Raw genomic sequence first — 23344 nt, 5'->3', positions numbered from 1 at the left:
AAGAAAAAGAAAATGGTACTATTAGCTTCATTCAAACAAAGTGAGATTAGTGACCAGTGGGTTATATAGTTGCAAAACCTGTTCTGTGCCAGATGCCAAGGTACCTGTATCAAGATATGCTCAATTTTAAGGAATCTACAGAGATTACACCTGGATATGTCCACAGGCTAAGGGGGGACCTGGGGAACACTAACAGTAACCACAAAAACTAAAACCAGGCAGTGAAAGGCAAGAGATGATTAGCGGGGGCCCTAAACAAATGTCTTATCCACGAATCTTTCCCCGTGCCTCTAGCAGTGCACCTGGCATTCAATAAAGGACCTCAGGAGTGAGAAACGGCCATCTCCCCAAGAGGGGCTCCTCACATCCAACTTCTCTGGTTTCTACAAGATCAAGTTACCTAAAAACTCCAGCGGGAGCCCTTTCGTAGTGGGGAGGCAAGTCTATCTACTCCCTGACTGTCCAGGCGCTCTTTCCTATAACATCATCCGGACCAGCGGCGGACGCCGGGGTTCCGGAGCGGCCCGACCCATCCGAGGCCACGGCGGAAACCTGCAGAAGCTTGCCCTGGGGTCTGGTGAGCGACGCGCAGGCCCGCGCGCGCGCCCGTGTGTGTGGAAGGCCGGGAGCGCGCAGCCCCGGGTCTTAGGTCTGGCCTCTCCCGCCTTCCTCCCGCGCGTGGGCGTTCTCCCGGAGGTCGCCGTCAGCCGCCTCAGGTCGCGGATAACCCCCGCGCGAGGACGACGCGGTCCCTCAGCCCCGAGGGCTGCGCGCCGCGCGGGGCGGGGCCGGTGGACTTTGACCCCGCCCATCGCGCCCCAGGCCCCGCCCCTCCCAGCGCCGCGGCGAGCTCAGGCCCCGCCCCTCCCAGCGCCGCGGCGAGCTCAGGCCCCGCCCCCGCCCCGCCCCAGTGTCCGAAGGGGGCGTGGCTCAGGCCGCGCGGGGTCCAGAGTCTCCCCCGCCGTGGCGGGACGTGGAGCTGGATCTTGGCTCTGCGCGCTGCTCGGGCCCGCTCCGGAAGTGGAGGCCGGGCGGGCGGCAGCGCCATGGAAGGCGGTCTCCGGGCGGTCGCGGCGGCGGCCGAGGACTGGCTGGCTGGCTGAGGCGGCGTCCCGGGAAGCATGCGGAGTCCCGGCGGCTGCCTGCTCCAGGCGCTGCCCCGCGTCCTGCACTACGCCGTCCGGGAGTTGCCGGGCCGCTGGGCCCCGGCCGGGGCGGTGTCGGCGGCGGGCGGGGCTGGCCCGGAGGACCGCCTCCCTCGCGGGGGCGGGGCGAGCGCGGCGGCGGCGGCGGCGGCGGCTGCGGCCTCGGGCGCCCTGCTCGGAGCCTATCTGGAGCGCCCCGGAGCGCCCGCGGCCTCGTCCTCGGCGTCGGAGTTGCCGGCGGCGGGCGGCCCCGGGAGCGGCGGCGGCGGCGCGGTGGTCGGCGTGGCCGAGGTGAGAAACTGGCGCTGCTGCTGCTGCTTCGGCAGCACCTGTTGGTGCCGGAGCGCCGTGCTGGTGTGCGTGCTGGCCGCCCTGTGCTTCGCTTCCCTGGCCCTGGTCCGCCGCTACCTGCAGCACCTCCTGCTCTGGGTGGAGAGCCTCGACTCGCTGCTCGGGGTCCTGCTCTTCGTCGTGGGTTTCATCGTCGTCTCCTTTCCCTGCGGCTGGGGATACATCGTGCTCAACGTGGCCGCCGGCTACCTATACGGCTTCGTGCTGGGCATGGGTCTCATGGTGGTGGGCGTCCTCATCGGCACCTTCATCGCCCATGTGGTCTGCAAGAGGCTGCTCACCGCCTGGGTGGCCGCCCGGATCCAGAGCAGCGACAAGCTGAGCGCTGTCATCCGCGTCGTGGAGGGAGGAAGCGGGCTGAAGGTGGTGGCCCTGGCCCGACTCACCCCCATACCTTTTGGGCTTCAGAATGCAGTGTTTTCGGTAAGTGTGTGTCCTGCTGGCCTAGCCCTCTCCAAATCTGCTTTTGAGAGGTCTTGTGACGGCCCCGGGAGGGCGCTCCATCAGATAAATAGCAGGCAGGGAAGTGACATTGACAATAGGAGTTATAATGGCTTTTCATACTATCCAACGAATGAATTTGAGATGGCTTCTCAGTACATATGGTGATTGGCAGAACCTCCCCCTTTTTTTTAGGGCCGGGTGGGATATGGATTTGATTAAAAATGAGTCTTTTTTAACTTGGGAGGGTGCACGAATGAAAATGTTTTCCATCTTATTTCTGAAGCAGCTTTGACGGCTTCACATCCAGAGATTTCTCTGCACCCTGCATAAATACACCCAGGGTTTTCATTCGAATTTCTAGCAACATTGGGACTGAAGAGACACTTCTTGGCTTTAACATTAGAAGGGACAACCGTAGATCCCAGAACTTGGAGTTTCCTAAATTTGTAATAGGTCGTTTTCCTTCAAGTAATTTGCTGTAATATGACATACAGGAGAAGATCTTACTGTGTATCTTTCTTTAGAGGAACTTGACTTTGAAATAATTGGGAAGTAAACAAAACAGTAGGACAGATAACCTTTTGCTCATAGGGCATCTGTTTTCTTTATTCTTTGAAACACACCTTCCCTAGACCCTTTTCTGCCTCTGCACATGTTCTGCTGACTGGGAAGGTTCGCTAGCTAGTGTGCATCTTCGTGTAGCTGAATTAAGGATAGAAACCCTGCCAGAGAGAAGGTGACCATCCCATTGGAAGAACGGGTTCTGGTCTTTACAAACATTGTGACTGAACAAATTACTAAACTTACCTCACTTGAGTTTTCCAAAATGAATGAGCTAGATGACTTGAGTTTCCCAAGTTCAGTAATTCTAAACTGTAAAGTTCATATAGAGATTCCTAGGAATTCAACCCTTCAACCACAAGACAATTGTGTATGGAACTGTATCCACCAGTAGTTGGAGGTGTAGTTTGGTCTCAGCTTTTAAACTTTTAGCTGTTCACAGTTGAAATATAAACATGAATTTTGACCAAACCTTATAATAGTAGTTTGTTACTAATAAAGTGTCCTAAGACTGAGAAATGCTTGGGGCTAAGAAACCTGAATGGATTCATTCTAATAGGTTTTTCCTGTGGTTTAACTTGTGTCTTTTCTTGCCCACCCTTTGTGTGCCAACAGCTATCCTAGGCTGTTTCCCCATATCATTTGTAATCCTTGAGTCAGCCCTGCAGAGAAGATTAGGCACATCTTCTGGTAGACTGCTGTCTACTAGTTGGGAGCACAGGCTGGTGCTATGGAGTATTGCTGTTGTAGAATATGGTGACCTGGTCAAGTCGTCAAAGTGTTGTGCCCCACCCCCACCCCGTTCTGGTGGTTTGGTTTCTGTGTGTAAAGTAGTGGAACAGGCCTGGAAACTTGCTGAGATGATTTTATAAGATAGTTATATGAACAGAATCTGGCTTGCAGAAACTCAGCTTTGTCTTTATTTGTCCAATGTTTGTTCTTTCTGTTAATGCCCAAGGTCATGTAGGTAGTAAGTAAACTGTTGAGTCAAACTTTGAACTGTGACCTGGTGGTGGGGCCTCAACCAGTAGCCCTTCTGTTTCTTTGAGGTATATTTAGTACATAGATATTTGGTAAGATATTGTTGACTGACAGTAAATTTACTCTTCTTTCTGTAATATCTCTTACCTAGTAGATCTATAACAAGCTGTACTTTGTACTTGGAAATTATTTAAGAACTTTGGATACATACTTAAAATTGAGCTTGACAAGGGACAGTCAACTTTCATTTGGTATTCGATGGCTAGAAAAAAAGGGAAAATGTATTGAAGTAGGTATTATCAACCAGAAATTTAATTTACAACCACCAATGAACTTGAGTTTGATCCTGTCATCAATGGACATGGTGCATGTTACTACAGAATTACGCATAGCCATAAGCGGAGTGGTTGGTGAAGACATTGGATATGGCCTGTTGTGTCTTCAATCTGTTAAACTCTCTCCTTATAGAAGAGGCCCTTTCAACAAAAACAGTTACCTGAATTTTCCCAAAATATGTGAAAAAAATGAAAGTATAGTTGAGGGTGATACTGGTTTTAGTCTGTTTTTTTTTCCTTTTATCTCCCAGAATTTCATTCCACCTCTACCCTCTCTACTTCTTCTCTTTTGTGTACCCACAGCTGCCCCTTATCCAGGCATACTTTTGTTTTCTATAGTCTTCCCTGTCTTTGAATCTTTGGATTATCTTCCTATTACCCATTCCCTAATGAAAGTGCATTTTCTCAGTTTCCACAAATCAAAAATTAACCTCAAAGAGGAAGTTAGGTACAGGGGATATGGTAAACATAAGCTTTGAAGATAGTCCCAGGCTTGGTTCCTGCTGTATGACCTGCATATTTCTTCATTTGTAAAGCATAGTAGTTGTGAGTGCTAAATAGAGTAATGCAGTGAAGGCATTGTTTTGTTTGGCACATAGTCACTTCTTAATAATTACCAGCTACTCTTGTTAATGGTCTGTATAGTGATGTTTACATTCTTGTAGCAAGAGCTGATTGTAAAAGTTGAATATGTGGAAGAAGGAAGGTGGCTTCTCCTTGCTTCTAATCTATTCTTAACTATAATTCTTTATTTCTGTCTTATGTGAAACTCCATTTTTGAAACTCACAGAACAGAAAATAACACTGTAGTATTGCTTCTAAATCCATAAGCAATATAATTTCTCATATATGTATTTATATTTTCTACTTCCATCATTTATTCTGGAAAATAGATAAAGCTTTCCTTTGCTTTAATGTCCTTGGTGAAATCTTGTATCTACATGTCTTGCTGCCCATTACAGTGGGTTTCTAAACTCATAGGGTCTGTGTACTGTTCTTAACCAACCCATCTCTAAGACAAGTGTTACTGTTTTCATACAAGATTATTCCAGATAGGCTCAAGTATGCTGCAGCAACACCACCCAAGTCTCAGTGGGTGAAAAGCAAAGATTTCTTCTGCTTGATACAGGTATAGACCAAACTTCATTTGAGGGAAGGGCTGTGTTTTGTACTCTGTGATCTAGGCTCACAGAGCCACCATCTTGCTCTTGATTACATTGTGAGTTGTACACTAGCTTTTGAAGCTTTCCCCTGTAGGCCATCCCATTTTTTACTGACCTGAACAAGTTACATGGCCATAATTAACCTCAGAGGAGTGATTAATATGTCAAGAAAGAGAGGGAAGTGAAACACTTGGTGCAGTCTTAGTGACTTTTGGCATTTGACAACCCCTCTCTCTCAAACCTCGGGTAGAACCATTGCCTGAGACCTGTAGATTCTTCCACCTGAACACATTAGTCATACCCAACAGCCCTAGTTCAGGCACCTCAACCTCCCTGCCCCCTCCTCCAGGCCTAAGCTCTCCCATCTTTCTCCAAAACAGATCTTTAAATATACATGTGGTTTTATTATTCCCTTGCATGAAATCCTCAGATGGATTTTCTTTTTCCTTCAGGATAGATTCCATCCACTCCTGTACTTCCTTTCTTGCCAATCCATGATTAATTGCTATATGTCCTTTGTTCCATTAATTTATTCATTCCTCAGCACCCCAAGACATAGGCATGATATATTTTTTTTAATTTTTATTTTTTTTAATTTATTTATTTGAGAGCGACAGACACAGAAGGAAAGACAGATAGAGGGAGAGAGAGAGAATGGGCGCACCAGGGCTTTCCAGCCTCTGCAAACGAACTCCAGACGCCTGCGCCCCCTTGTGCATCTGGCTAACGTGGGACCTGGGGAACCGAGCCTCGAACCGGGGTCCTTAGGCTTCACAGGCAAGCACTTAACCGCTAAGCCATCTCTCCAGCCCAGGCATGATATTTTTGACTTAAATGTACAAATGAAATCCTGTAAGTAGTCTGAAAAGTCAGGTTTCACTTTTTATCAGTGTCTGGGAAAAGCTAATTCTGAATCACTAAGGAAAGACTGCTGACATGGGTATACAAGATGGCATACTTAAAGAGTAGAGACATCTAAAAGAAATTTTTTGAAATTTGTTAACAATTGAAACATTCACAAAAGTAACACCTCACCCTGTGTTTAGTGCTCATTAAAACATCCTTGTAAAGTCCACTAGGTGATGCTCCCTTGGAGAACTGTATTGTAAAGTTACATTCAGTAAAATGTTTTTTGATCTGAAAATAGAATATGGTTATATAGGTCATGACATTCATATTTTAAAAAAACTTATAAAATATGGCATATTCCTTCTTAAGCAAATAAACATGGTAAGTTTATTTTCATCAACTCTAAATTGTTGAAACTAAAAATACCAGCCCAAACGACAGTATCTAAGTCCCCGTTGTCATGTAATGTACACTGCTTTGTGACTTGCAGGCAGCTTTATGTGTGCCCTCATCATGCTCCTTTTGAGTCTGTATCAGTCTCAAGTGGCAGAGTTATATAGAAAACAAATACCTCTTTAAATCAGAGTTGATTCTCACATTTATTTCATTATCTTGAGGTAGTTGTAGTTCCTCTTTTTTTTTCCTTTAATTTTTTTTTTTTATTAACAACTTCCATGATTACAAAAAGTACTCCATGGTAATGCCCTCCTTCTCCCCACTTTCCCCTTTGAAACTCCATTCTCCATCATATCCCCTCCCCCTCTCAATCAGTTTCTCTCTTATATTGATGTCATGATCTTTTCCTCCTATTATGATGATCTTATGTAGGTAGTGTCAGTAACTGTGAGGTCATGGATATCCAGGCCATTTTGTATCTGGGGGGAGCACGTTGTAAGGAGTCCACCCTTTCTTTGGCTCTTACATTCCTTCCATCACCTCTTCCACAATAGACCCTGAGCCTTGGAAGGCGTGATAGAGAGTACTGAGCACTCCTATCACTTCTTTCCAGCACCATGATGCCTTCTGAGTTATCCCAAGGTCACTGCCATCTAAAAAGAGAAGATTCTCTACCAAAGTGAGAGTAGAATTAATATAAGGGTATCAACATTAAGAGAAGTGCTTACTGGGCAGTTTGATAAGCATAGTATACACATTTAGCCAGACAACAGCAGATGTTACACCCCTGAGGTTCACTACTACCTGTTTTACGTTTTCAATAACAGGCATGTATTCCATCCCATGTAGTGGGCCTCCAGTCCAATTAGAGGGCAGTTGGTTTCCACCATGATAAGAGTGCTGCTATTGCACCTGTTGGCTCATTTGCCCTGGCTGGCCAATCATAAGGCTTGCAGTGTCCACTGTTGAATATCTTCACTGATAATTTCTCTCTCTCCCATTGAACTGCGTGCAGAATGGCTTCTTCCAGCTTTCTGTCAGCTGGTCTACATGGAGGAAGTTATCAGCTCATTTCTAGCAGGATTTCTCAGTGGCCTTGTAGCCCAAGTATGTGGAGTCTTAAGCAGTAGGGTCTTACCATCTATTCCTGGTGGGAAACCAAGGGCATTGGCCATGGCCTATCATGTTTTGGGGGCATCAGGGACCCCCCTGGCCAGCAACTCACTGGAAGGTATCCCATTCCTAGTACTGTAGTTACTCTCTGAGCCATACTTCCTGTTGTAAATTGTATTCAATATCATCAGTTGTCAAGTTGTGATAAAGTAGTTTGCTCACTGTTTAAAGTGTTCCTTCCCATTCTCTGCATTCCAAAAGGGGGGGGGGGCTTTGAAGCTCAATTAAAAAATTAATAAATATATACATTGCCCATACTAAGTGCCAGACAGGGCACTATTCTGTCAGGAACATATTTATTTAATACTCATAACAACCAGCCTTAATCCTCATGAAGTTGAAATAATGGAGATAAAAAAATCTTGAAGTTACTTGCCCAATATCACATGGTTAGTAAATGATCAGTGACAGTAACTTATCCACATGCAGTGCTGGTCCTCGAACAGCTGGTTCCATTTGAATACTTGTCTTGGGCACCTATGTATCAAGCATTGCCCCAGATCTCCCTTGTCAGGAGCTGTATAGGGTTCTGTGTTTGGGTTAGCTGTCAAAAAGGGTAAGAGTCCAGTGTTACGGAGTATATAAGCTAAGGAGTTTTTTCTTTTCTTATAGTTACATTTTCAAATGGTTATGAAAACATATCAGAAGAGGATTTGTTCATGCACATGAATATTATATGAAAGTCAAATGTTGGAATCTGTAAATCATGATGTCACTGTTATGCTCATGTCATCTGTAGCTTTTGAAGTAAAGTACCATAGTTCAGTAGAGACAGACCTTATCCTGCAAAGCCTAAATATTTACTGCCTTATGCTTCATGGAAAAAGTGTGCCTCCTACAACAAAATAACCATAAAACCTGAGCTCCTGCCATACATAGTAAAGCTGACACATATATTCTGAACAAAAAATTTTAAATCTGAACTAGCACATGTGTACTGTGTATGAAGTGCAAGCCAAATAAAAATAAAAGTGCAGGGTCTCCCCTGTCACCCTAGCTCTGATCTCTGCAGATCCACTGTAAGAATTGCTGCTACCAGCTTTGGTTATTTGCATGAATCCCCAATAGGTTAGAGGCAACAGGAGAAAGGTTTTTATGTTTGATTTTGGGTGAGGGGCTAAGGAGTACGAGACTAGCACTGACTCAGGTATCAACAGTTGAAGATGCTCTGTCTTAAAGCAGAAATAACTGCTCTTGAGTAAATTTTCTTAGAGTTAGGATTGAGCTATTAAGAAGTTGTTACTTTTAGTAATTTTATTCGGAATTGAACTAAAGTTTATTACCACTAATTAAAAGGTTTTTGACAAGTGAGAGTAAGGTCATAGTATGATGAAGTCTTAGCTTGAGGGCTCTGCGGACTTCCAGTTCTCTGTCAGCTACCGTGGTGGCTGTGATGAAGTCACTTAGTGAGTCTGGCCTCTTATGTTCTTATTTGTAAAATGGGAAGAGTTAGTCTAGGTGCTAGAATTTGCTTTTTAAAAGGCAAATATTGGGTTGAAGGGATGGCTTAGCAGTTAAGGTCCTTGCCCGTGAAGCCAGAGGACCCAGGTTCAATTCCCCAGGATCCACATTAGACAGATGCACAAGGGGGATCACATGTCTGGAGTTCCTTTGCAGTAGCTGGAAGCCCTGGCGTGCCCATTCTCTCTCACTCTTTCTTTCTGACACTAATAAATAAAAATTTAAAAAATTTTAAAAGGCAAATGTTTTGAAAAATGCTTTATTGTTGCCTTTTTTTCTAAGCAGCTAAGTGATAGTATGGTTTGTAAAAATGCTTTTTCTGTGTATTATATCCACAGATTGACATAAAGATAGTGGGTCATAATTCTTGTCATTGAATCAGTCTATCAAGTGAAGGGCTTGATAGGATGAGCAAGTTGAGAACTGTCATCTGAGCCCACTTCCTCACTGAATACTATTAGTTATTTTCTTGAAACCATTTCCCCCCTTGGCTCTAAAGTTATCTCATCTGCTTTTGTGGTTTCTCATTGTCAAATTTAGGCCTAAAATTCACAAGTCTCTATCTGTAGCTCACAGCAGTGTAAGAGTAGTGTCTGAATAGTGTCAGGGTATCCACCTAAACAGACAGAGCATCTTAGCCTTGACATTGTTCAGTTCCCATATAATAAATAAATAAATAAAAGAAGAAAGGTTTTAAAACTCGTTTTAACATTTTATTTTTGTTGATAAAATAGTAGTTCAGTGTAAATGTTTTGGTAAGTATAGCAACTACAAAGAAGAAAACAATAACTAACATTTTGCGCTTTTTTGGCTTTGTATTTATTGCTGTATATTTTTATAACAGTATGTGTCAAATGTTGTGATCTTTGTGACCTTCTGTTGCTTGACATAAAGGTCATTTTATCATATATACTGCAATATGACTTTTAATGACCACACAGCCATAGTTATTTCTCATTGTATTTCTTAAAGTCCATTATAGAGCTTGACTGTAGTACAAAAGGTATTTGGTCAACTTTTGTTCAATGAAATAGAAAAAATGCACCAGACTATATAAAGGTTTTTCAATCTGTGTTCCTGAGGTCCTGTGTGATGAGACTGCATGTCCCCAGACGATTCAGTATGTTCACTGGCTTTGCAAATGGATCATTGTTGATGTCCAAACTATTTGGGAACCGTTAAAAGTTTGCACATGTGAAGGTGCATTTTGCATCAGATGTATTTAGCAAGCCATTTCTGACAGCAGAAGCCCCTTTGAAGTCCTTTTTAGCTGATGAGTGGGGTTCCCTCATAGTCCTACTTTGTTCTTTTTCTAGTAGGAAGATTTTTCTCAGGGTGGCCACCCAACCAAAGCATCTTAGCTGTGACACCACAGAAATTACTGGAAGTACTTTCAACTCTAATTCAGTATCCATTCAGCAGGTAACTGGTAGGTACCTACTGCACCCTCACTGCTGATCTAGATGCTGGGGTAAATAGTTGTGAATAAATCAGTCTATTTCAAGCCACTATCAGTCCAGTGGAGAAAAAGCATTCTAGCCATATGGCATAAACTGTTGATAATGAGCTCATTTCCAAGTGTCACATTTTTTGTACATGCTAGGGCTGAATGTTTTCACTTTCTGAGTACTAGCTACAAGTGAAGTATTAACCATTGTTGATTTCCAGATTTATGAATATAACAGCGTTGATGTTGATATGGTCAGCTTCCAATCAGTGCATATTTAGGACCTAGTATTTAGCTGTTACTCTGCTAAGGCCTAGTAACATAATAGAAAAGAAGATAGGTCCCTTACTTCACCAGTTGCACTCTAGTTGAGGGACCAACATCATGAGGCCTTCAGGTAACTGTCCAGTTGAGGGCACAGGGCCTGCTGTGTTGTATCACAGCATTTGGAATCACTTTGTAAAATGTCGTCTTTGGGCATCAGAGGAGGTTTCCCAGAGGAGTCCATGACAGAGTAGTGAACGAGAGTACCCTAAATGAAGGGAGGAAGAAGCAGCATGAGTGTCCTCACCAGAAGAAACAGAGCAAGGAAGGTTCTAGGAACTGAGAAAATTTTGATATAGCTGGAGACATAGCATGAGAACCTGACACATCAGGTGGTCAGAGTCCAGACTGCTGAGAGGAAATGGAAACAGCATTTTGAAGGGTCTGACCTCCTGGTAGCCATAGGCCAGAATTTACTTGGGAGTAAACTTACATTTTAAGGAGATTTTTGCAGGATTTAGAATGGATAACAAATGGGAATAATTTGTGTCCAAGGCATAGGGACTTTGACTAGTGGTAAGTAGATTACTTAGAAATTCAGAAGGCTTCATGTAGCTTGATGTTGAAGATGGTTGGAGGTAGAGAGTAAGGGAGGAGCCAAGTAACTGGCTTCTAAGGTCTCCAACAAGGACAACCGAGACTAGAGCATAGAGATTATAAGAGCTATTTGCTGAAGCCATTGCACACAGTAATGTTTTTCCTTAAGTCAGGTTTTTAGTTTTTATTCTGCTGAGTGAAAATTATCATTTTTAAATTCTTTCTCCCTCCAGCATTTCTGAAATGTTGATAAGTATTTAGAGGACATATGCAAGAAAAGCACATAATTTATCAATAATTGGAAAATAGTAAATTATTGTCATATTAATTTCTTTTGAAGCTTAAAAATCAATGTATGGATTAATGATTTTATGTAGTGTTAACTGTATTTTAATTAAATTTATACAGTACCTTATAGTAACATTGTCAGGGCTGGAGAGATGGCTTAGCAGTTTAGGCACTTGCCTTCAAAGCCTAAGGACCCAGGTTCAGTTCCCCAGAGCCCACATAAGCCAGATACTCATGGTGGCATATGTGTCTGGAGTTCATTTGCAGTGGCTAGAAGCCCTGGTGTTCCCATATTCTCTCTTTGTCTCTCATAAATAAATAAGTAAAAGTAAAATAAAAAATAGTGGGCTGGGGAGATGGTTTATCGGTTAAGCGCTTGCCTGTGAAGCCTAAGAACCCTGGTTCAAGGCTACATTCCCCAGGACCCACGTTAGCCAGATGCACAAGGTGGCATATGTGTCTGGAGTTCGTTTGCAGTGCCTGGAGGCCCTGGTGCATCCATTCTCTCTCTCTCTCTCTCTCTCTCTCTCTCTCTCTCTCTCTCTCTCTCTCTCTCTCTGTCACTCTCAAATAAATAAATAAGTAGTAACCTTCTCAGTAAAAAAAAAAAAATGTATAAACCAAAGAATACAACTATGCAGGGTGGTTTAATTTGCCAAAATTAGTACTGAACTTGTGAAATTATGGGTAAAATTTAACAGATTGCTTTTTATTTTCCATTGAATCCATGCCAAGGTTCGGTGTAAAAATGATAGTTTCTGTGGTGGATTAAATTAGAGCCTGTAAAGTTGGATAAAGGCAGCTGTCGACTTAGAAGGTGAAGCACTGGGAAGAAGTCCCAGGAACCCTATTTTGTGCCCCACCCACTTTTGAAAAACTCTAGGTCTCAGGTTCCGTATGTGGGAAAAAAATCTAAAGATAGTGGTGCTCTTATTCTCAACTCCAAAATTGCCCCGTTCATAAACTAGTCAGCTCTTGCTCTTCAGATCTAAGCCCTGCCTCAGATCCTGACCCCCAATGGTGCTACTGTGTTTTCAGTATCATTTTGGTATGGGTGGGGTGCTGTTTAATATTAACTCCTGCTGGCCCAGATATAGTTAGTTGCATCTCCAGGTAACTCTAGAGCTGAGTTCCTGTCTGTCTGTCTATGTGTGCAAAACACATATATCAGATAAGAGTTTGTATCTCTGATCATAGAAACTAACCAGCTGGCTAATATTGATGTGCTAGGTTGAGATTTGGATGATATTCCTGAGTCAGGATCTCAGAGGATTTTAGGCAGTTATGCCAGTGGTATTTGCCTAGTCTGATTTTAGTGTCCTTTTGAGAAGTTGATCAAGGAAGACAGGCATTTAAAATTCCTTAGATGAGGACTTGTGAGAAGGTAGGGATATTTCTGTGGTGATAAGTATTTTAAATTGTGTTGGTCAAAGTGGGGCAAAAAATGGATGTTCTGAGTAGATTTTGGCTGATAGGAACTGCTAAGTTAAAACAATTTGGGAATATTTATCTTTAATAAAGATATTGATATTTTTAAGGGAGCTAGGGAGATAACTCAGTCAGTAAAAGTGCTTCCAAGCATGAGAAGCTGAATTTGATCACCAGAAACTATGTAAAAATGCCATATATAGTGTGGAATACTCTTAATTGCAGTGCTGGAGCTCACTGGTCAGCAAGTATTGCTGATGCGGTGAGTTCTAGGCCAGTGAGAGACCCTGCCTCAGAAGAAAAAAAAAAAAGAAAAAAGAAAAAGAAAAAGGTGGACGAACTTCTAGAGGAATGACACCTGAAGCTGACTTCTGGCTTATATATGCACACATGTACATACGTGCACATACAGTGAATCCCACATGCAGGCACACACAAAAATATTTTTTAACTATGATACTGTGTGTTTTGCCTAGTGAAAATACTGAACATGTTAGCAAAACTATTCATAGTGATTACTAAAAATATTTGTTTCTGTCAGATACCTAGCTTTGCAGAAAGTATGGGTAAGTAGTGATACTTTCTCCGTAGATGAGATTTTGTTGTGGAAAGCTTGATAAACTTTGATTTATCCATGGGGCAGTAGTTACGCTAAAAATTTGAGTGTGTGCTCAGAATTTTGAAATCTGTTCTTACCATTCTCATTTGGGTTTTACTGATGGCATATGTGAATATCAGTTAGGGTTCTATTTCAAGAAACACCATTACATTTAAAGACTATGGACAGAAGTTTTGCGTTGGGAAATTTTGAAATGTAACATCAGTATTCATTTTAAAAGCTAATTTCTCTAACATAATTTTGTTATTAACCATAATCTTTTATGACTCATTTTTGTCTCATTTACTGAGTTTATACTTGACATGCTTATTTCTAAAGAAAGTTCTCTTCTTCTCTAAATTATTACTGAGTACTTTTCATGTGAGCAGAAACTGTCTTCATCCAGGCCCTCTAACAAGTTTCACGCCAGTTTTCTTGTCTTTGTTTTGCAAGATGCCCTTGCCTGTGCCTCATAAACAATCCAAAATGTACTGCCAGCCTTGCTTAATAGACCCATGCTTTCATGCCCACAATGTCCTTGTTCATTCTCTTCCTAGAACACCTGCCTTCTTCATTCTGCCCATCTTTGCCTACCAACCCACTTAGCTTTCCGTGTCCATTTTACATACCTTTTTTTTTTTTTAATGTTACTGTCTTTTATCCCCACTTCTGTACTGGTTTTAATTCTTCTTTACTCTCCAGTGCTTGGGCATAGTTCTTGAGTCCGTGTCTGAGGTAGCCAGCATGGACTTGTCCATGTGTGAATCCTTCGACGGACAGGACCATGTCTTATACTTCATAGCATATACCAGAGCATCTTGCATGAAGTTACTGGGTTAGGGTTGATGGATTAACAATGTGTTGGTATAGTATTCATTTCAAACTCTTTGGTTCATCTATAGCCACATACGAATATAATTTAAGTCAAATTAGTATTATTATATTATAGTTAGAGTTACTGTCAGTACCAATGGTAACACCATAGGAGATACGTAGAACTAAACTACTACAGGACATGTATGTAAAGAAACAGCCAAATGTGTAAGACATGTTAAAAACAGATTTTGAGTAATTATACAAACACTTCTTGGTAATAATACTGACTATTGTGGTATACATACTCACATTACCATAATCTTAAATGAAAGATGTACTGTTTTTTTTTTTTTCTTTTTGAATAGCAAAAGGATCTGTAAGAATAAGTAGTGAGAAATAGTTACATTATTTGTAGGGTAATGGGATGGGTTTAAAGGGTTTGGGAAATGGTGGTCTTCAATGCACTGTTGTTCTCAGCATAAAATGTAAAATGTAGGCACTCAGCAGTAGAGGTCCTGAAAGGTCCTTTTATGTATAACAACTTCATTTATAATGCAACCACAGGCAAATAGACATGCTGCTAATATACAAGGCTAGGAACTGGATAAATTTGATATTGAACTGTGTAGTGTGTTGACTATTAAGGGGGAAAATAATCAGAGAAAAATATAGAAAAAGCTAACAAATCTACAAACACTTTCTAAAACTGAAAGCAATGAGAAAACCAAAGGGAAAATTTAATGTTTGATTATATGGGCATTTAGAAAGTTTGTTTTTATAGGATGAGAAAAGGCACTGTTGTGCTGACCTATAGTGCCATCTTTGTGGGGAGGTTGAGGAGGGAGGCTTTCTGGAGTTCTGAAGTTTGAGGCCAGCCTGACAACATAGTGAGACCCTGTTTCAAAAGTGGTTGGGGGGTAGGGGTGTGCAACAGAAAGGATACTTTATGGGAAAAATATATAGTGAATACAGTATATCAAGTGGCTATCCTTACTATATAAAGTGCTTCAATGAATAAGAAAAAATAAGCCGGGTGTGGTGGTGTACACCTTTAATTCCAGCACTCAAAAGGCGGAGGTAGGAGGATCACTATGAGTTTGAGGCCACCCTGAGACTACATTGTGAATGCCAGGTCAGCCTGAGCTAGAGTGAGACCCTACCTCAAAGAAAAAAAAAAGGAAAAAAAGAAAAAATAACATTCTGAGAACAAAATGTAAGTGTAAACATAAATCTATAAAGAAATGAAACTAGAAAAATGTATGTAGAAAGCTAGTGTCCTTATAAATGAAAACTACAGATTAAATGGATAAAAATTTAAATTTAGTACTTCAAGTTAGCAAGTGTGATGAGCACACTCATGTTACTGACAAACATTCCTTAATGTGAACAATTTGGAATATAGTATGAAGTTTTACTTACTTATTTGTTTATTTATTTTACTATTCAGAAGAAATTTCACTCCTGGTGATTTATCATAAATTGTTATTTATTGCTGAGTCACTTCAAATTTAGTAACAGCTTCTGTGGACCAAGTACCCTAATGTAGTGGACCTAGCAGTCAAGTGTTGATCAGGGCAGCAGCCATCTTAAGGCTTGATTGGCAGAGTGCCTCTTCCAGGCATGCTCCTGTTTCTTGGCAGGCCTCAGCCTTTGCTAGCTGTTGGCTGGAGAAATCACTTCCTTTCCACATGGGTCTCTCCCAAGAGCTACTTTTCCAGTGCTGCAGCTGGTTGGGGGAGATGGAAGTCCTTGTATAACCTAATCCTGGAAGTGATTTTGCATCCTGTCTGCTGGAGTTGGTCAACCCACATTGGAGAAAAGATTGCCCAGGGAAGGAATGCCAGGAATTCAGGTCCTTGGAATTTGTTAGATGCTGTCTTCCACACAAATTAATATGTAGAAAACTCCACAGTGGTTTTATAGATGCCTCTCTAAGTAACAAGAAAACAAACGTTACCACATACACATAAATAAGTAAAGCATTGCTGGGGACTGGAGAGATGGCTTAGTGGTTAAGGCACTTGCCTGCAAAGCCAAAGGACCTCAGTTCGATTCCCCAGTAACCACATATGCCAGATGCACCAGGTGGTGCATGCATCTGATGTTCGTTTTCAGTGGCTGGAAGCCCTGGCATGCCCATTATGTCTCTCTCTCTCTCTTCCTTTCCCTCTCTCAAATAAGTAAATAAAACTAAAACATTTTAAAAACGAAAGAAATAAAGAAGCTGGAGAGATGGCTTAGCAGTAGGGCACTTGTATGTAAAACCACGTGCACCTGGAGTTTGTTTGCAGCGGCTGAAGGCCCTGCACACCCATTCTCTATCTGGTGCTCTCTCAAATAAGATAAACAATTTAAAATATATACATAAATAAGCAGGCTGGAGAGATGGCTTAGTTGTTAAGGTGTTTGCCTGCAAAGCCAAAGGATCCTAGTTCAATTCTCAGGACCCACATAAGCCAGATGCAGAAGGCAGCACATGCATCTGGAGTTCATTTGCAGTGGCTGGAGGCCCTGGTGCACCCATCCTCTCTCTCCCTGCCTTTCTCAAATAAATAAATAGATAAAATATATTGAAAAAATAAATAAGCAATACTGGTATTTCTACATTTAAAATGATAGATATTTTTATGTTACAAATGGGAAAATATGCTTAGATACTGTCACTGACTCAGTCCAGGGCCATTCTAGCGTCATTTGGCTGTGAAGCACAGCAACCACACTGCTGCTTCAGAATGTTCATGAGTACTTAATGACAGTAAGGAGGTGTGTGGAAATTTTTATGAATTGATTTTTGTATGGATTTTATTTATAAGTAATGAAAAATACTGTTAGGTGTTCTCTTTCACTTAAAGAATAATAGGATAGTAAATTTTGTTGAAATTTTTATTTCATTCTAAATGTGTCTGCATGTATCTTTTTGATAATCATTTTTAAGTATTAGAATGCTTTGTAAATACTTAAGCTCTCTTCACTCCTAACAGAAGCTAGTAGCAAGACTTGTACACATATTTTTGGGAGATTTTGTTTAATAATAAATTATTTCTTTTAATCTACTTTCTAGATTACTGATCTTTCATTGCCCAACTATCTGATGGCATCTTCACTTGGATTGCTTCCTACCCAGCTTCTGAATTCTTACTTGGGTACCACTCTGAGGACAATGGAAGATGTCATCGCCGAACAGAGTGTTAGTGGATATTTTGTTTTTTGTTTACAGGTGAGTTTAAGGTCAAAGTTGTTATGCCCGCTTTGTATTGTATTGTTTATTGAAACTAACATTTCATTGAACATAATTAAAAATAAAATTTAGGCAGTTACTGCATTTGGACAATATTTTTTAATTATGTAGCTATATGGAAGGGTGCAAACTTTCTCCTGTTCTTCATCAAAACCTTGAGTTTCTAGAAAGTATATTTTTGTTTCTTTTAGTATAACAAAGAATTACAGGATTTGGAAACTCACTGTTAAAATGTCTAGTTACTTGGAATTTTGCTGAGCATTGGTACTCAGTACTGTTGCCTTGTCCAAGTGCCTGTTCTTCCTCTCCCTCCCCACTCCAATGTGTCCTGCCTACCCCTCTGTCCCCTGCCACCCTCAGCACTTGGTTTTAGAATAGCTTGCCTATATAGTTTTATAATTATGGGAGGATTAATTGAAACAGAGTTCTCTTGTAAGACCACTTTTGATTAGGGCAGCCTTTGAATACATTGGGAGGGAGGGGAACAGGTAGATGCACAAGTGAAGAGCAGTGGACAGTGTTGTCAGTACTCACCTTCCACCTCCATTAAGGCACCCTCTCTCCTTGTTCACTGCATTTGCCAGGCCATCTAGCTGGAGAACTTTATGAAAATTCTCAAATTCTCCCATCTCTGCTGCCTTTCTTGCCTTATGTGCCTTTAAAAAAAAAATCTTGGGTTTTGGGGATCTGAACTTAGGTATTCATGCTTGTGCAGTGAGTGAATTATTTACCAAGCTGTCGCCCAGCCCTTAGAACAGTCTTGTAAACAACACCTGCTGTCTTTGCCCTACTCGATATTCACAAAGGAGCTTTGAACGTGTAGAAGCACAACATGCCCAAGATGGGCTTAGTTTCAGAATGGGTCCCTATGAGACAATGGGAAACTGAAGGCCAAGTGTTCCAAGGGACTTTCTTGAAGTCAAGAAGCTAATGAATGGGTAACCCAAGATAGGAAACCAACTTTCAACTTAATGGGTGCCATGCTTTTTCTAGTGTCTGTTCTAAAAATCATGTCCTGTGTTTGTTTTTCCCTAAGTACAATTTAATGTTCCTGATCTCTTGTTAGTTTCTTTTGAACAATTTTGTTTGTTTGTTTTTTTCGAGGTAGAGTCTCACTCTAGCCCAGGCTGACCTGGAATTCACTATGTAGCCTCAGGATGGCCTGGAACTCACTGCAATCCTTTTACCTCTGCCTTCCAAGTGCTGGGATTAAAGGTGTGTGCCACCATGCCTGGCCTCTTTTGAACTATTTTAACATTGCATTTTCAAATAGTCTTTACTAGTTTTTGTTTTCTCTTCAGCTAGTTTGTTTGCCAATGGCAGGCCTGCTTCCCTCTCAGTTAGAATCCCGATGGGCACTCAGTGGTACCAACTTACCTAATACTATGTTCATTTTACTGATAAAGGTATCCTTTCTTTAGTTTCTTGAAGGAAGTGTTTGATACAAAGGTAAAGTTGACTTCTCGTATCAAGCAAACATTTATTTGGGCTGTTTGTTGGTGTTTATCTGATACCATGAGCAGCAAAATCCCAAAAGGACCAATGATAACTATAGTGTTTAAATGTAGAATTTCTCACTGAGTACGTACTGGAATTTGTTTTGTTTTGTTTTTAGAGGCAGGGTCTCACTGTAGCTCAGGCTGATCTGGAGTTCACTATGTAAACTCAGGATGGCCTCGAACTCTCAGCAGTCCTCCTACCTCTGCTACCCAAGTGCTGGGATTAAAGGCATGTGCCACCACACCCAGCTCCTGGATTTACTTTTCCCGTGTATATAGCAACTGTTCCTTTGTTTTTATTCACAGATCATTATAAGTATAGGCCTCATGTTTTACGTAGTTCATCGAGCTCAAGTGGAATTGAATGCAGCTATTGTAGCATGCGAGATGGAACTGAAAACCTCTCTGGTTAAAGGCAGTCAACCAAATCCCAGCGGTTCTTCATTCTACAAGAGGACCCTAACGTTTTCTGGAGGTGGAATCAATATTGTATGATTCTTATGTGAAGTAGGATTGTCAAGAGCCAAACAAGTGTGCTGTCCCGGGTCTAGCAGTCACTTCACTAGCGCCAGAGACAAGTGCTATTTGTATCATGGCACAAACAGAACTAACTAGTTTTTCAATTGCACAATTTTTTTAAAAGCAAGAATCGTTTTCTGGATATGTAAATGTAGATGCAATTTTGGCTGCACCTCTTTATCATACCTATAATGGCCTCTATAGGTCTGCACTTTAGTCTTTTTTTATTGATTTATTGTGGGGACTTACGAGCAGAGGAATAATCCAAATATTTTTTTTTTCTGTTTGATATCTTTATTTATAAAGTCCATGAATAGTAGTATGCATCTGTCTTACTTACAAAGATGAGTAAAATATGGAGTTGTAAGTGTGTAATATCGTTAAACATTCTTTGCTTAGGTTGTTTTTCCAGAAGAGGTAAACCATGTTTTTTGTTGTTTAGTTTGGTTTAAGTGGGACAGCTTCCTTTCCCATTTTCTTGCTTCTTAGAGAACACACATTACCTTTCAGTTGAATGTATTTTCTCAAGCTTCTTATCATTGCAGGGCCATTTACACCTTTTCATACAAGCTTAAATCCTACATTGTGGGACTGAAGTGCTCTTAGATACCTTTTTATTTTCACTGTGTAATATGCAAAGCAAAAAGGAAGTTATTTAGTGGGTGGTGGGTGTTCTTATTCCAAGTAGGGTTGACCCTCTTAGAACTTTCATCAAAGGGCTGTCCCATTACAATCTTAAAAAAAAAAATTCTTTTTTATATTGATAATTGGGCTCTGAAATAAAGCATTTTAATTATTCTTTTTAAAATGGTGGGCTTGCCATCATTAAAGTTGTCACTCAGGTGGCCTTGTTTAGTCAAAATGCCTTGTTTTGAAAAAAACAAAAAAGCTTTAAAATTTGTTTATAGTCCTGTTGAAGTACTTATGTATTTGTCCCAGTAGTCTTCAGCTTTAAAATTACAAATATAATACTAATTTAATGCCCAGGTTTGTGTTATTTGCCCTACTATTGGTCAGTTTGGTTTGGTTTTTGGTACTCCTTTTGTGCCCTGATAAGACTCAGGAATTCTGAAATGTGAAATTAAATGTCTCAATATTTTCTCTCTGTAGCATGAATCCAGTTTATTTATTAGTAGCACTTAAGACTATAGACTACAATAATTGGTCATATGATTCATACAGCATGTTATTCATTAATCGTTGCCACTATTTTTGACATACTTAATTGATTAGTTTTTTTAATACAAATAAGGTTATAGAAATAATACAAATTTTCTGTTATAAATATTTCAACCTATCAGAGTCATCCTTTAATATTTAATATTCGTCTTTTCATTATGGTATAACCTTCGCCCTGATTTACTCCTAAAGTGCAAAGGAATCTTTGCAAGTAGCTTATTCTATCTAGTCTTAGCTAGAGATGGATTTGATAATTTAAGTACACAGGAATTAAGACCAGAGTCCAGATGTTTTGAAAGGGTCTGGTCTGTAGCACAGGGTTGGCCTCCAAATCCTCCTGTCATTGGTAGGAAAAAAAATAAAATTATATATACTTTTTGAGTCCTTGTTTCCCACTTAGTCTTTAGTAATTATTTTATTTAACAAACCCAATGACATTTGATTTTTCTTCTTTGTCTAACTTGGCAACATTTTTCTTGCGTTTCTTGTTAGTTATATTTTGTTAATCACTATTTAAGATGACTGTTTTCATACTTGTTTTAAAATTCATGTATTTTGAAGTGCATTTATTTACTTAGCATTTGTGACTTGAATGACTTCACCAAATGAATTTTTTGGTAGTTTATTACAAGTTCTTCCAAATGTTAACATTTTGCCTGGTACTTCTACTAAATGTGTAAGGTAAAAGAAATAATTTTTCTGTATCCTGCCAATCATAATTTTATATAATAAATCATCCATTTTTTTTTTCACAATAGTATGGTTTGACCTTTTCTAAAATGCCAATTGAAATGTAGTACTGGTCATTTCTTTACCTTTCCAGCTCCCAGTAACCAGCACTCCATTGTCATCATGCTGCTTGACAGGGGCATTTAGGGTGAGGGTTGGAGTTGTGTTCACGGTACACTGCAGAGCAGTGCCATGCCTTATACACTCTTTCACCTGCTTCCTAGACTTGTGGCAACAACAGTTTCCATGCACTGCTTTTATATTCCTCTAGTACTGTGTCCAATAATAGGCATTTATGAATGCCTTCACTCCTGGATAACTTTGGAAATGAAAGGTTTGGGTTAATTGAGGTAGAAAGTTGGTTTATAGTCATTTAAAAAGCATACAATATGCTTAATTTCCAAATCTGATGAAAGATTTGTTCAGTTTTTAATTTGTTGGGCCTCTCAGTTTTCCATTTTTGTTATATATTATTCATGATTTTGTTCATGCTGATAAGTTGTTACTTAAAAGTTTTTTAATGTGTATGTTTACTGTGCTTTTATGTTATTTTATGTGATCATCTGATTTGTAAACAACTTGAAATCTGTGCTTTTGTGAAAGTAATATAACCAAGTTCCTCATTAGAATGTCCATTTTTGGAAGTGACTGGTTTTATTGAGTCAGCCATACTTTCCCTGGAAACACTATGTAACCAGCCAGCTGCCATATTTTTTACAGTGTATGACTGTAAGACCATGTCTTTCTTGGCCACCAGTTAAGTGTCCAGTGGTTATCTACCCTCACAGTGGCTGTACTAGGTTTAGGGAGGTACGAACATGTCCCTGGCATTCCCACAAGTGGCAACACATAGTGCTCATTGTCACTCCCTTTGGGGATGGTGCTGACAAGTTTATCATTATTGTTAGCTGGGAGGCTGTCCTTTGATTTCTTTCTTGAAAGTTTCAAGGTGTGGGCCACATTGGTACAAGTAAATCCATGCAATTCACAGTTAAGGAGTGTTTGAGAAGAAAGGTTTATTTGGACCTCAGGAACAATATTGACCTAAGTTTTGGGCCTTGGTCAAGGCAAGATTCTGTTTCTGCCCAGTGGTATTCCTAGTCTGTAAATGATGTTCATTATAGTATACATGATTTTTAGATTGGATGTTTCTGGTTCCTGTTGTAATACAGTACTTTGGATATAATTTTTAAGGTTATTGCTTTAAGCTGAAAAAGCCATTAGAAAAAGGAGAGGAATTACTTTCACAGGATATTTAAAACGTAGGAGTTCAAATAAGCTTACCCATTGAGCAGACAATGTTATTTCACAACTAAATTAAAATCTATTGTTTCTGAACTGCAAAGTAATTGCTGCAGATTGTTTTTAAAGGTGGTTTGAGATTTAAAGTAGATAATCCTAAAGGTGAATCTGTGAAATGTCTTGATAATTGCTATTCCAAATCACTTGTGTGCCTAAGAAAATAAAAGGTAATATCTTATTTTTCTTCTCTCTTCTGTTTCTTTCCCCTATACATGAAAGGGAGTAATTCAGGGGCAAGGGAATGTACTCTTAAAAAAGATAACACTGATAATTGACCTCACAGGTGGTTATAGGGATGGAAGAAGCCCTATGGAGAAATGACTGTGACATCTCACATGACAATTCCTCTTCAGGATTTTTTCCCAATGCCTCCTAAGTCATGAAATGTGACTTGCTAGTCAGACAATTACTAGTCATTTGTCCTGGGATGTGATATTTATGATTTTTTTTCATAAGACCTAAGACTTTTATAAACCAGTCTGATTTTGAGTTGATCTGTACTGCTTTTCATGACAATTTCCTTTGAGGGAACATTCCAACTGCCATAAATGTTTAATTCTTAGCACCTATAATAACACTGT

At 40.5% G+C, this 23344-nt stretch overlaps 1 protein-coding gene across 2 annotated transcripts; it reads left to right on the top strand.

Annotated features, from left to right (window-relative positions):
• The first annotated feature begins 1121 nt into the window (after positions 1-1121).
• Positions 1122-22941, top strand: Tmem64 (transmembrane protein 64). Of its 2 annotated transcripts, XM_004656923.2 has the most exons (3): positions 1122-1919; positions 17359-17514; positions 19341-22941. In XM_004656923.2, exons 1-3 carry the CDS (start codon positions 1122-1124, stop codon positions 19527-19529), a joined length of 1143 nt encoding a protein of 380 aa, XP_004656980.2. In that variant the 3' UTR covers positions 19530-22941. The 2 variants fall into 2 exon arrangements, with proteins under 2 accessions (XP_004656980.2, XP_045000143.1); XM_045144208.1 differs by lacking the exon at positions 17359-17514.
• The last annotated feature ends 403 nt before the right edge of the window (positions 22942-23344 follow it).

The sequence above is a fragment of the Jaculus jaculus genome, chromosome 2 (genome assembly GCF_020740685.1).
Source record: "Jaculus jaculus isolate mJacJac1 chromosome 2, mJacJac1.mat.Y.cur, whole genome shotgun sequence".
In the NCBI taxonomy this organism is placed as follows: Eukaryota; Metazoa; Chordata; class Mammalia; order Rodentia; family Dipodidae; genus Jaculus; species Jaculus jaculus.
Note: the sequence above shows the minus strand (reverse complement) of the source record. Positions and strands in the feature narration are given on the sequence as shown.

Coding starts and splice junctions, on each gene's coding strand:
- Tmem64 (XM_004656923.2), top strand. CDS start 1,122: ATGCGGAGTCCCGGCGGCTGCCTGCTCCAGGCGCTGCCCCGCGTCCTG. Junction 1,920..17,358: donor TTCAGAATGCAGTGTTTTCG/GTAAGTGTGTGT, acceptor TCTACTTTCTAG/ATTACTGATCTTTCATTGCC. Junction 17,515..19,340: donor ATTTTGTTTTTTGTTTACAG/GTGAGTTTAAGG, acceptor TTTTATTCACAG/ATCATTATAAGTATAGGCCT.